This window comes from Manacus candei, unplaced genomic scaffold (genome assembly GCF_025592945.1).
Source record: "Manacus candei isolate 608988 ecotype Guabito, Panama unplaced genomic scaffold, ASM2559294v1 h1tg000043l, whole genome shotgun sequence".
NCBI classification, from domain to species: Eukaryota; Metazoa; Chordata; class Aves; order Passeriformes; family Pipridae; genus Manacus; species Manacus candei.
Genome location: NW_026138091.1, coordinates 18,459,181 through 18,472,127, shown reverse-complemented (window position 1 = coordinate 18,472,127; position 12,947 = coordinate 18,459,181). Strand labels below are relative to the sequence as shown.

General features: G+C 37.7%; 1 protein-coding gene across 4 annotated transcripts in view; it reads left to right on the top strand.

Moving 5' to 3' along the window:
• CADPS2 (calcium dependent secretion activator 2) overlaps positions 1-12,947 on the top strand; it is a 287,348-nt gene that overhangs the window by 82,060 nt on the left and 192,341 nt on the right. For all 4 annotated transcript variants that reach the window (XM_051795418.1, XM_051795416.1, XM_051795417.1 and 1 more), the window contains exon 3: positions 11,183-11,515. In XM_051795418.1, the coding sequence (XP_051651378.1) occupies positions 11,183-11,515 (333 nt within the window). The remainder of the gene's footprint in view (positions 1-11,182; positions 11,516-12,947) is intronic.

The following is a 12,947-nucleotide window of genomic DNA, read 5'->3' as shown; positions in this document are numbered from 1 at the left end:
TGTCAGTTCTTTTCCAGTTTCCTTAGGCTGCAGAGTGAACTCAGCGCTTTAACCTGTTTCCCCATCTGAAGTCCCCTTCCCACACCACCAAAAAAAAAAGCCACTAAACCCAAATGGAACAGGGAAAGAAACTGCCAGATAATTTGCTTAAGTTGTCTGTTCGATGGCACTTTTTCAATTTTAAAACAGAGACAGAAAAAAATAATGTTGTCTCATGACATTTCAGTGGCTTCAGCCCAATTCCTATTTGCTCATATGCTTTTTGAGCATTCTGCTGCAGTGGCAGAATATATAAATTGGAAATGAAAAAGCGATGTTGATCAGTTAAAAAAAAATGTCCTGAAACAATGTCCTTATTTTAAATGAAAGTATTTAGGGTGGTGGTGGGCAGTAGGGACTGAAAGGATCTCAGCAGACCTGCTCTGACTATAGACTGCCTGGTATTGTGTTTAAAAATAGAGATGTAGTTGTATGCTCATTCGAACTAAAAGCTATTAATCTATACTTAGGTGAAAATGGTTAATGCAGGAGAACATTTATGGTAATAGGGAAGTGAAATAGCCAATTCTTTTCATCTGTGAAAAAATGAACCCAGTGCAATACCAATGATGAAAACTGTCACTTATATAACTTCTACTTTTCAGTCAAGTGGAATAGAAACTAGAACCATGAGTGACTCTGGAGGACAATTTAGAGAAATGAAGGACTGTTTTCTCTTCCTTATTGTACTTGCCCATTTACTTCACTTTTTCTCAAAGATAATGCAAGAAATTGGATGTTATATTTAGTAAGATTGTATCCTAAGAGATAAACACTAAGAAGAGATGAAGTGCTGGGGCTTGTTGTATTTTGTACAGCACTAAGTAAACACCGAAAAGTCAGAGAATTGAGGAGTTCTTTAGCAATGCAGATGGAAATGTATGCTACTGATTTTAAGCAACTGGATGTTTTTCTCAAGTTTGCAGGTACAGAGGTAGTTATGCATAAACTGATCATCATCTGTGATTGTAAAATAGATAAATATGCTAAGTAAATGGTTTTTTTCTAATCCTTTTGGCAAGGCTGTGTTTGCTACTTATTATTTTTGTGTATAAATGTTTCCTTTTTGTAGTCTGTTTCTTTCAATCTTCAATCTCTTCTTTCTGCTTTATTATTTTTGCCTGGTTTTGTTATCCTTCACTTTCTTCCCTCATAGTCAGGGTTGGACACTTTCCTTATGGAATTTGCTGGAAAATAAACAGGACCAATAGTGAAGTGAGAGTAAACCTTTTTTCAGTGATTTCTCCAAGGCATGCAGTGTTACACATTCAATTTAACAGCCTTTTTCAGGCTTATGCTAGCTAAAATAGACCCTTCGAAATTCTCATCACCAAAGGGAGGAGTTCTGGTCAGGCAAGATCAGCATACGGGGGAACAAGCTGTCAGCTCTGTTATAAAGAGGAAAGAAACTCGAGAAGCAATGTGCAGATGAACTCCTAATGCTTTCATTAAATTTCACTTTACTAACCAAGAAAATGCACTTTGGCAAAAAGAGGCTTTGCAAATTACTTCTTTGCCAGGTCGATGGTGATGGATATAACCAAGGACAGTGAGCATGGTTAAGCCCTACACAGTGGACGAAGATATTCCTTACGTGGTCAAGGAAAACCTCTACTTTGTAACTTCCTGCTGAAGCAGTTTCATATCTGCTGTAATTGCCAATTCTTGAGTAAATTGGGAAAATAGCATAAGAATAGGTTGTTGGTAAATTGTCTGGCCTGGTGAGAAGACAACCCCTGCATTTAACTTGCAAGCAAACAAATGTGTGCTTCAAAGCATAAAACTTTTCTCTCTCCCTTTAGCATTGTGTGTTGCTCAGTACAAAATATACTTTCACTTGTGCTTATGGTCTGCATCAGTCATCTTTCTCTGGCAGGCTGACAGCTGAAGCACCATTTGTGCTGTGGAACTGTTGAACTTCATGATTTATTCTACATCCACTGCATGCAGTGTGTTCTTTCTCCTGTATCTGAAGGTCTTGAGAAACATCTACAGAGATAATATGACTTTTTTATCAGGAGAGAGCTGATGGATAGAAAAACCTAGGCCTGCACAGAAACTGCTCAATCTCTAGTCTCATTTATGCATTTATTTCCATGATTAAATAGGAATGATGAGTTAATATATATATAGGTGTGATTTCAGACCTCATGTCATTGTCTACGGCACTCTTACAACATCCTAAACAGGAGGAAAGCAATATGCAGAGGAAACAGTGTTTTCTCCCTAGCAGCACATCAGATTGCCCATTACTGGACACAGACTTACAAAGATTTTTTTAACAGCTGGCTGCTTCTTATGTTTCAACAAACCAAGCATCACAACATTTTGAAATATGCAGATCATTTCTGCTATTTTATTGCCTATTTATCAGCTAGTTTCTCCCTGGCATAGACAACTGGAAGATGAGAAGTCATTTTGGTAATTGCTTGCTTCTAATTACTCTCATGCAGGTTCTAGCGTGAGGGTACTTGGCCATCATCTTTGGGGGGGGAAGATGATTTTCATCTTTCTGGCTGCCAGTGTTTAATATGTGACTGTGGATCAGCCCTCAGAGATCTCAAACCATGTGAACATTGATTGCCTGCATGAGCAGTGTCACTCAGGAGGGAAGTTGGACCGCTTTGGAGTTGTACATTGAGGTGATATTTGGAGAAACTCCAGAATGGTGGTACCACCTGAGGCCATGTGCACCATGGTGTACAAAGTCTCTCAACATGCTTCAGACAGCCAGTAAACTCTGGGGCTTGGTCAAAGGGGGAACTACACTTTTAAAGTGAAGATCACAGTGGCTGTTCCAAGTGAAGGTATAGCAAAAGTAATCCACAAACTGCTCCTGTAGGCAACAATCTGTATACATAACTTTCTATGCCTCACTAGGGTGCAAAAACTATTGTTGCTGTTGTCAGCCTTGAAAGGAGGATAAATATGCTTGTTGCAAAAGGGCATCTGGATAACTTTAATAAATGAATCCAGGAGAAAACACTGCTTCTGGGTGAGATTGTTTTGTTCATTTTTTATGGTGATTGTATTTCTGCTTGCTCCTGTGCCCAAGGCATGAACATTGCAATACATAGGTCTGTGAAATGTGTAGCCATCAGGAACAGAAATTTGAGTAGACTTTGGGAATTTGCTTGTGCCAGTTTGAAAAAGGTGGCAGAGAAACAAATCCCAGTGCACAGTGTTGTGTAGTACACTTACAAACATGTAAGCCTGAAGCAGTAGCACACATTTTGGTTTGCAAGAGTTGAAGTTTTGGTGGGTTTTTTTACAGATAGCTGGTTGCTAAGCTGTGGGAAATGTCCAATGTGCCCAAAAGAGTTGAAGAAAGCAAAGTATATCACCTAAAGATTTCAACTTGTGATTTTTTCTGAACCATTAGTCTTAATAAGAAGAAATCATAGCTTAATATGCTCAGGAAGGGTAGTAGACATATTAAAAAAAAAAAAAAAAAAGGAAAATTATTAAAAGAAGATTATGACTCTTTGGATGATGATGGTTTATTACTTTAAATTTAGTACCTTTTCTCACCTTCATGTAATGTGATGTTTTAAGGAGATTTTAAAAACAAAAAATCCCTCACTGTTAACCGAAATTTAAGGTTTTTTTAATTTCACCTTTTTTCCCTCCTGAATTAGGACAAAACTGTACAATATAGTATGCTTCTAGGAGAAGTAACCTTTGATTAACAAAATAATGATGGAAATACTGAAATAGAGAAAAATGAGTTTATTAGTGTGATTTCTTAAAATTTAAGTATCTTTTGCAGGTGAGGACTCTGTTCTGAAAACTTACGTAGATTAAAAACTAAGACAGTTTAACTCTGATAATTTCATATTAAAAAAATCAAAATAGTGCCTGGAGGATATTTCTAGGTATAAAAGACAACAAGGGAGGAAGAAGACCTGCAAGCCAGTGTTAATTTTTTTTTCTAGAAGCATGAAAGGTACTTCTGATTTCAAAATACTGAACAAATCTCATCAAGTAGCTCAATTTACACTCATGTTCAGCAGCCAAAAATTATTAAAATACATTGATAACTGTTAGTCTCTTCTTTGAATATAAATACTATTTCAATGGCCAGTGCAGTAATTTTATTCAAGTAGCATAAAAATAATTACCGTGTGCTATTGGATGTATGATGCTACTGCATTAGCTATTTATTTTTGACCCTAAATGATCTTGTTCTTGTAGTGTGCTTAGTAGAGCTAATGTAAACATCAACTTAACAATTTTTGGAGGTTTTTTTCTTTTTTTCCAGACTCTCATACGTACAGTGAGAATATCATATCTGAACCAATGTGTTTTTTCTGCAGCTCCAAGGTATAGCAGCAAACAGCACTGGTTTTAATATGTTACTTCCTACCAGGCATAAGCCTTTGTTCTTAAAATACGTAGTTGTGGGAGCTGTTCTCCAAACTGTCAGAAGTTTTCTGTGCCTTCATCAAACTAGCTCCAGCTCTTGGTGTGAAGCATTGTGTGGTTTCTGACTGCAATAGGAACTACTGAGGGGTGTGTGAGCTGATCCCAGAGAACACTGCTCATGGTAAACACTGAAATGGGGAATATTTTTGTTCCTGTGGAACAAGTAGGACTTAAAGTAAAGTTGGTGGTAGCTGTTGACTGTGACAAGAGTTGCTAATGAGCTGTAGTATGGGAGACTTTGAGGACCTACCCCAGTAGCAGCAAAGGGCCCTTTAATATTACATAGTAAATGTCCTATGCTTCATTTTGCCTCAAGTAATGCTTCTAGCACAGCATGATGGTGCATGTCCCATCCAATTTTTAAACAAGAAAATTATTTCAATTATTTTTAATTTGTAGAAAGAGAATAGTTGTCTTTTTCAGAAAATTTAGAGCTCAATTTAGACCTGAAAATTGCTGTCCTTTTTTAAAGATTTATTCTTTGTGTCATAAACTTGATTTGCGGTAGTAGTACAAAGCACAGCAGGTGCTTTAGTGCAGAACACATCAGATAAAACCAAAGGCATATGTTTACCTTGTCTCATGGCCCTGCCATCGGTCTTGTGAGAGCTGGTCTTCTACAAGGCTTCAGTAGTAACTGTATAATCTGTCTCTCCCTCTTTCTCCTTCTCTCTTCTTGCTCCCTCTGCTTCTCTTTCTTTGCTCCTTTCTTGATGCTTATGGTGGTTTGGAGCTGGAGGGATTGGATCTTGATTTTAGTGTTGTGAAATTGATTGGATTTTGCCTTAAGTTTTGTGGATTTATTGGATCTTGACTGAAGTGTGTGGATTAGTAGTATATGCTGAGTCAGTATTGTGGTGTAACATTTTTGTGTGGTGTCCTTTTGAACTTTGGCCAAGTTCCCTTATTTACTCCCCTAAATTAATAAAGAAGTTCCTTGGGAACAAGCCCATGGTTCATTCTCTTGATGCTATCTAGAGGTATTAAAGAACCCTGTTATAGTAAAACTCCTAGCCAAGCCGGTGAGCTGGTAGCTCCTGGGGCTTGGAGTCTTACATGTAAAATAAAGTATGCAACATCAGTTGGAGCAGTTGGTGCCATCACTTTATAAATGCCCGACTGAGGGTAATGAAGCATCTCCTATGGTCTGCATCAATGCAGAGGATCCTGTTACAGCTGTGATTGGTAGTCTAGAAGAAAAGAATGTTTTATGCTTAGTTCAGAATGGTGTACAAGTGATCATAGCAATAGAAGTAGGAAACTACCACAACTCTTGGGTGACCTGTTATTTAGAAGCCCTCCCTGTGTGTAAGGACTGTGGTGTTTTACTGCACCTTGTCCTGAGTGGGTGATTTAGATTGCTCAAAGAAGCACTGTGAAAGGTATTAGGCACGTGGGGGTCCTGGTCAACAGCAAGTTGAATATGAGTCAACAGTGCCTTGGAAGCCAGGAGGGCCAACTGTGTCCTGGGTGTCATCAGGCAAAGCATCGTCAGCTGGTCGAGGGAGGGGATTGTCCCACTCTGCTCTGCATTGGTGCAGTCTCACCTCGAATATTGTGTGCAGTTTTGGGCACCACAATATAAGAAAGATATTAAGCTCTTAGGGAGCATCCAAAGGAGGGCAACGAAGATGGTAAAGGGCCCTGAGGGGAAGCTGTATGAGGAGCAGCTGAGGTTACTTGGTCTGTTCAGCCTGGAAAAGAGGAGACTGAGGGGAGACCTCATCGCAGTCTACAACTTCCTTGTATGATTCTTGGGGGTGGTCCTGTCAGGGTCAGGAGTTGGACTCGATGATTCTTGTGAGTCCCTTTCACCTTGGCTGATTCTGTGATTAGCAAAAGTGGTCTTAATATGATGTTGTGAAAGTGTGACTTAAAGTTTGATGTCAGGGTTTACTCTATTACTGTATGGCACAATCATTTGAATGGTGATTCAAAGCTACCAAGGCACAAGTCAAAGTTATCATGCTAAAAGGTTATGCATGATATAGATCTCTTACCAAGGATCTGCCCTTGGTTATGGGTCTCTCAGCCTCAAGGAACAGCCTTGAGAGCCATCTGAGCTCAAGCAAAGATCACCATTGTTCAGCCAGGCTGTTTAGCTGGAAGAGCTCAAAGAAAACTTACTTGAGCTGTCATATACATGGAACACAGTGGTTGGTTTTTAGTCAAATTACACGTGATAGGAAAGGTGTGCATGAGATTTCTTGTACCCACAGATTTCATTGTTTCTTGATAAATGACTCTTGGAAAAACCACCTGCTATTCATGTGTGAAATGCATGATCAGTGTTCCGAGCTCATATACATCGATGCTCACTGCGTCACTCTGCTCTTTTGTGGGTTTTCAGAGAACGGATTGGAACTAGAGGAGTTCTTGGTCCAGCTATGGCCCAGGCCATTACCTCCTTTGGAGCCTGTACCAAACTATTGCTGGTTTGGTTAAGGGACCAAGTGCATCCCTGACACACCTACATACAAGGTACTAAGAGCTTGAATCCTGGAACATATAGGGTACTAAGGGCTTGGATCCAGTAATGCCAGAATTTTAAAAAGTAGGTGAAAAAAGCTACGATGCAGCTTGAAATCCTTGTACAGAAAGGTGATAAGCTGATTCAGATGGTGTCTATATGTCTAGACGTTTACTGTCCCAGAGGTGTTGTGTGCATTTTGAGTGGCAGCCATCTTTTCCATGACAGATGATGCATTGAGCACTGATTGTTAAGACATAGGGCATGTCTGAATTGTAAATGTGATTCCTCAAAGCTAGAGGAACAGCAGCGACCATCAAAAATAAAAATCTCTAGTGCCTCTTGTGGCAAATGAAGTTCCCAGCTGCTTTGCTTAAAGAAGAGGAGGATGTTGGTGCTATTGCACTACTAGAAGACGTACAGAGGCCAGATGAGTAAGGAGTTTTCAGAGGCTGCGAAATCATTCTTGTGGTCCTTCTGCCCTACTGTATTCACTTATGGTTTTTTTCCTAAACTTTACAGTTTGTGTTGCCTGATTATATAGTTAGTTAAATTTGATATGATGTTCAATAAATAGAAAAGTTATTCAAGGGTTCTGTTCTAGAAAAAGTAAAACCCAGCTCTTTGTTTAATATTTCCAGCATTTCCTCAAGTTGTAGGTACTTCTAAATAATGATTTTTCATCTTTAAACAGAAATATACTTTTAATGTAACTATCTAGTGCTAAAGACTATTTTGAATTTAGCTTTTTTACTAACATTTGCAACTGATGAAATTGTACGTGTATAATGATTGGAAAAAAGCGAATTTAAACCTTGCTTCAGTAGATTACAAATTCTTCTCTCATCTTTGATTGAGGAGAACTTTTTCCATCAAAAACTGAAGGTATGGTTCAGTCCAAAAGTATTTAGAAGGGCTCTTAATAATGCGAATTGAAAAGGTTCCTCAAAGTGGACATATATGTATGGTCCATCAAAACCTGTATTTGAACTGTTTTCTCCTGTGTGCATTTTATGTGTTAATAGAGCATTGCTTTTTGGTATTTGATAGTTTGTTAGTAGTGGGTAACACGTAGAGTTGGTGTTAACTTGGATTCAAGGAACCAGTAATGATACTAAAAGTTCAAATGCTGGCTGCCAAAAAGCGTCACTCCACGATGTCTTTGAGGAAGTCCAGAGACTTGAGATAACATTTTAACATTGGAGGTTTTTGAATGATTATTTAATTAGTACTAAGTCTAACGATCAGACTATCAAAATACAGGAATAAAGGGCAGAAGAGTGGGGGATTTAGTGAATGTACTTAATTAGTATTTTGCTTTAAAGATATGCCATTCTCCATATAGTACTGATTCCTATAAGCTACTGTTTAGGTTTTGTTTGGGTTCTTTTTTAAGCAGTCATAAAATGGCTCAGAAAAGCTCTGAAACTGAAGAGACACATCTCAAGAAATCTAACTGAAGCAAAGGATTTTGCATTCAACGTGAAGAGTAGCATATGTCTTTCAGGAACAGGAATAACGAGACATATAATAGCTTTTTAATGCATGTTAGTGTTTTAAATTTGAGACACATATGGTACATTCCTAATGGAATTTCCATTCTCTTATGGTTTTCTGTTGCTAACAAAGTCTTGAAAATTGAGTGGGTTTGTTAAAATGCTATTATTGCTTTTTAATTATCATAAATAAAAGTTGTTCTTTTTTTTTTTCTCTCAGGAAAAAATTTGGTAAATTGCTATTCAAATAATACAATAAAAGCTTTAAGTCCAATGGATTCCTTTTCATAACCAACCATGTTTCATAGTCTGTTAGCCACACCTTGGCTTTATATTTTGAGTAAATTCCTTCTATATCCACCGTATCTTGCAAAAATTTTTGAAAATTTAATAACAATGTAGTTTGTGACCCAAAATACATGAGAAGGGAACATTTTAAGGTCAGGGATACATGCAGATTGTATTTTATATGTGCACATACCTGTTGCTGTGTCCAACATGAGTATGCCATTATTTTGTCAATGTAACACACACCAAGTGTTACAATAATGTTTCTCTTCCATGTTTAAGTGGTTAAAAAATGGAATAGATTTTTCCTACAGTCTCTTGGAAAATCGACTTCAGAATCAGAAATAAATTTTGAATTAGTATGGTTCATAAATAAAGAAAAGTGGTAACAGCTTCTCAGCTCTTGCATTCAGAATTAATGGTTTGGAACAATATGAATGAAAGAAGATAATGAATGGTGAACCACATTCTGATGATCTTACAGTATGTATTTTGCAGGTTGTTTTTGTTTGTTTGTTTTTTTAATAAGACCAACCCAGTTATATTAGCAATACATAGGGTCATGTAGTCTTGCATGGATATGAGACATTGGGTGGAAAGTGTCTGTAAATATTCTTAATTTCTTTCTGTCTTCTGCATCTTCTTTCTCTCACTGGGTGTGCAGACTAATATGATGGAAGATTAAGTGTTGTTTATGAACAGTAGAAAGTAGCTGAAATTAGTTTGAAGTCATCTTTTGTAATTTTTTTCCTGTTTGCTTTCCAGTGAAGCTGTTGGAGGAATGAATCATTGTAATTGCAGACTGTTAGAACAAGGAAAGACTTAATATCCATGTACCTGTTTGTGTTGATGTTTTATTGCTTAGTGGAATTTCTGACTATTATGTATTTTGAAATTAAATTCGATATTTGAGTAGCATTTTGAGGAAATTAATATAAACATTAATTGACAGTAACCATGTCAGGTCTCATTATGGATGAGAATTTAACCTTAGATACTTACGTTTCCATAAGAGGAAATCTATCTTGGTACAGATAGAGCATATAATGTGATTAGCATATATTGGTGATGGTTTTTTTGAATAATCTGTTTGGGCAAGTACTTTTAGGCTTAATCTGCAACCTTGTGTACAATATCAATTAGGATATCTGTTGAAAGATGTGCTTTATAAGTAACTAAATTTTAAAATACGGTACATGCATTGACAAGCACTGAAACTTTTAGAATACATTTTTCTTGATCTGTTTGTGTCTGTGTACTCCTCTCTGCTCAGCTTTTTAGATCCTCTCCTACTCCATTGTTTTGTATGTTATAAGTGATGCACAGTAGTGTTTTAGGTTGGTTGTTAGGTGCACTGTCTTCTCACATGAGATATTAAATGGAGTTAGAGCTCTACTGTGCTACTGTGTACATTCATTGTGATTTCATAGCTCTCAGTGACTAAAACGACTATCTGAAAATACATAGTTAACTTCCAGTTCATGCATCTGATTGAAGAGAGCAGGTAGTCAGAAAGGTGACAGATAGGAAATCTCTTTCAACTTTGTGGTTTCACTTCTGTTCCTTGCATTTCAGCTGTGCGTGGGGTGTTGGTGTGGGACCCAAGCAGCCCCCAGCAGCTGAACTGTGCAGGGTGGAGGGCCCTGATCCATCTCCTTTGCTGCAGGAAGCCAGGTGGTTCTCCCCAAGTTATGCTTTCAATGGCATGATGTAGTTTATCTCTTGCTCAAGGCACAGTTGTTTATGCAGGTCACCTTTTTGTTGGTTGCAGCTTGTAGAGGAACAATTTCATGAGACTTGCTACTAGAAATGAGCTATGTACAGGCCACATACAGATCAACCTTGCTAAGGCCCTTATTAAAAGAAGAGATGAATACAACCATCCTTGAACACTGAAAAGTTCTTACAGAATGCTGATGCTGATTTAATTGATTTGTTGTTGTGATTTGCCTTTTCATATCTTAGAGTATGAGTACTTGGGAGGGTATTTTTATGTTGGTCTCTGGGAATTTTACACAGAGAATCCCATATTGTGTCACTAGTATTGTATCTACAGTAGTAGAAATAGCTCTGTGTCTTTGTGTCTTTCTTCTCTCAGTTGTTTCTCTATTTTTTGGGGGGGGCTGGGTTTCTTTTTCCCCTGAGTTTGTCTCTCATTTTAGGTAAATTTTAAATTAGCTGCTGTTAATTCAAAGTTCATTCTAGCCTAGCTATTGTAAATTTATGCATAAATACTTCAAAAACTACTTAGTGTAATTCAATGCAGAAACTTACTTTTTCAAAATGGCCATTTGTTTCTTTGTGAAAAGCATAACAAACTTGGCCTGGGTAACTCTTTCATGTAAAACCATCTTGCATAGAAGCAAAATACTAGTTTGTAATCCCTTATAAAGGGATTGTTTTGTGTTTGTGTCCATGCCTAACTTTTTCTGTTTCTTTTTTTTCTCTTCTTTTATTTTAAAAGGTATTTCTCAAGAGTGATCGGGTTGCAAGAATGGTCCACAGTGGAGGATGTTCTGCAAGTGACTTTAGAGATGTTTTTAAGAAAAACATAGAAAAGAGAGTCCGAAGTTTGCCGGAAATCGATGGATTAAGCAAAGAGACAGTGTTAAGTTCTTGGCTAGCCAAATACGATGCCATATACAGGGGAGAAGAGGACTTTTGCAAACAGCCAAATAGAATGGCCTTAAGTGCTGTATCAGAGCTGATTCTGAGCAAGGAACAGCTTTATGAAATGTTTCAGCAGATTCTAGGAATCAAAAAATTGGAACACCAGTTGATTTATAATGCCTGTCAAGTAAGTATTGGTGTCATTCAGTTCTGTTCTGTCCAGAATATCTCCCCCTTGCCAGCAGATCAAGTGCTTCCTTCCTGCATGTAGAATCCTTCAATTTTAGGTACAGCTCCACAGTCCAAGGAGAAAGGAATCTCTCTGTGGTTGGGTCACTGCTGAGCACTTGGAAAAAGGGTATGCCAGAGTATATGACACTTAAGCTACAGGATCTCCTGACACCTTTATAGTGTGACAGCTCCAGTGATTCGGGTGATTCTGAGGAATGTTCTATGGTTTGTACACCTGCATACCTTCATATAAATTACATATGCACCTACATACATCTCTGAGCATGTGTATATACCTTTAAAAGAAATTTTATGCCATAAATAGATGACAGGTGATTCAGGATGCTGTTGGCCATCCAGTGTCTAGAAGGTTCACATGTTAGAACTAAATGAGTTCCATTTCAAGCACTCTCTATCAAGTTAATTTGCACATTTTTACTTTGTTGTTTTGTTGGATAAGTGATGTTCCCCGTAAATTACTGAGGCCAAGACAGTCTATTCAACAGTCATATTTAGATTTATATGTATAATCTCTCACTAATCAGTACTGTAATTGGTATGTAAAAATATTTTATTAGCCAGTCTTCACAGTGATGCAAGTGTAAATTAGCCGTTACTTAGGAGGAAAAACCTGAAGAAAACTGAGCTATTTTTGCAAGTCTCACAACCAGCCAACATGGATGTAGCTCACACAGCTTTCTGCACTGTCTATAAAATGGTGAACCAGATTACAGCTAAGCTGTTTTTTGTATATTATGCTAAAGGTTGGCTTGTAGTTATGGGCCATCTTAATACAGGAACAAACGAGGAATCTTGGGACTTTGTTGCTTACTTCATTTATGGATTAGTGTGGCATGAAATCGTGTAACTGTTCTATAATTGAAACATCTGTGGTGTTTAACACTTCTCAGGGTCATAGGTCCAACTTTCATAATGAGAAAGTGTAATATTCTATTCTGCATCAAATTATGAGCAGTGAGAGATAGCAAGTATTCCTTCTTCCTGTATGCCCCCTCTTTTTCCTTTTGCCTGTTAATTCACATACATGTAAATCATGAAGCTAACCTCTGGGATATGCAGGTTGGTAACAAAATAAAGAAGCACTGAAATCTGTGGTAATAATTCTACTTATTTGTGGGAGGGGTTTATATACAATAGAACACAGAGGCATGGGATGATTCAGTTTGGATAAGACCTCATTCAGTCCTGCTCAAAGCAGGGTCAACTGTGAGGACAGATTAGGTTACTGAGGGCTTTATCAGGAAGGTCTCAAAAGTTCTACGCATGGAGGCAGACTGTGCAAACTTTCTGGGCAACTTGTTCCAATGCCTGAAAACATGAAAAATTCACAATTTTTTCCCCAGAAATGGATAACCTGTTACTTGTAG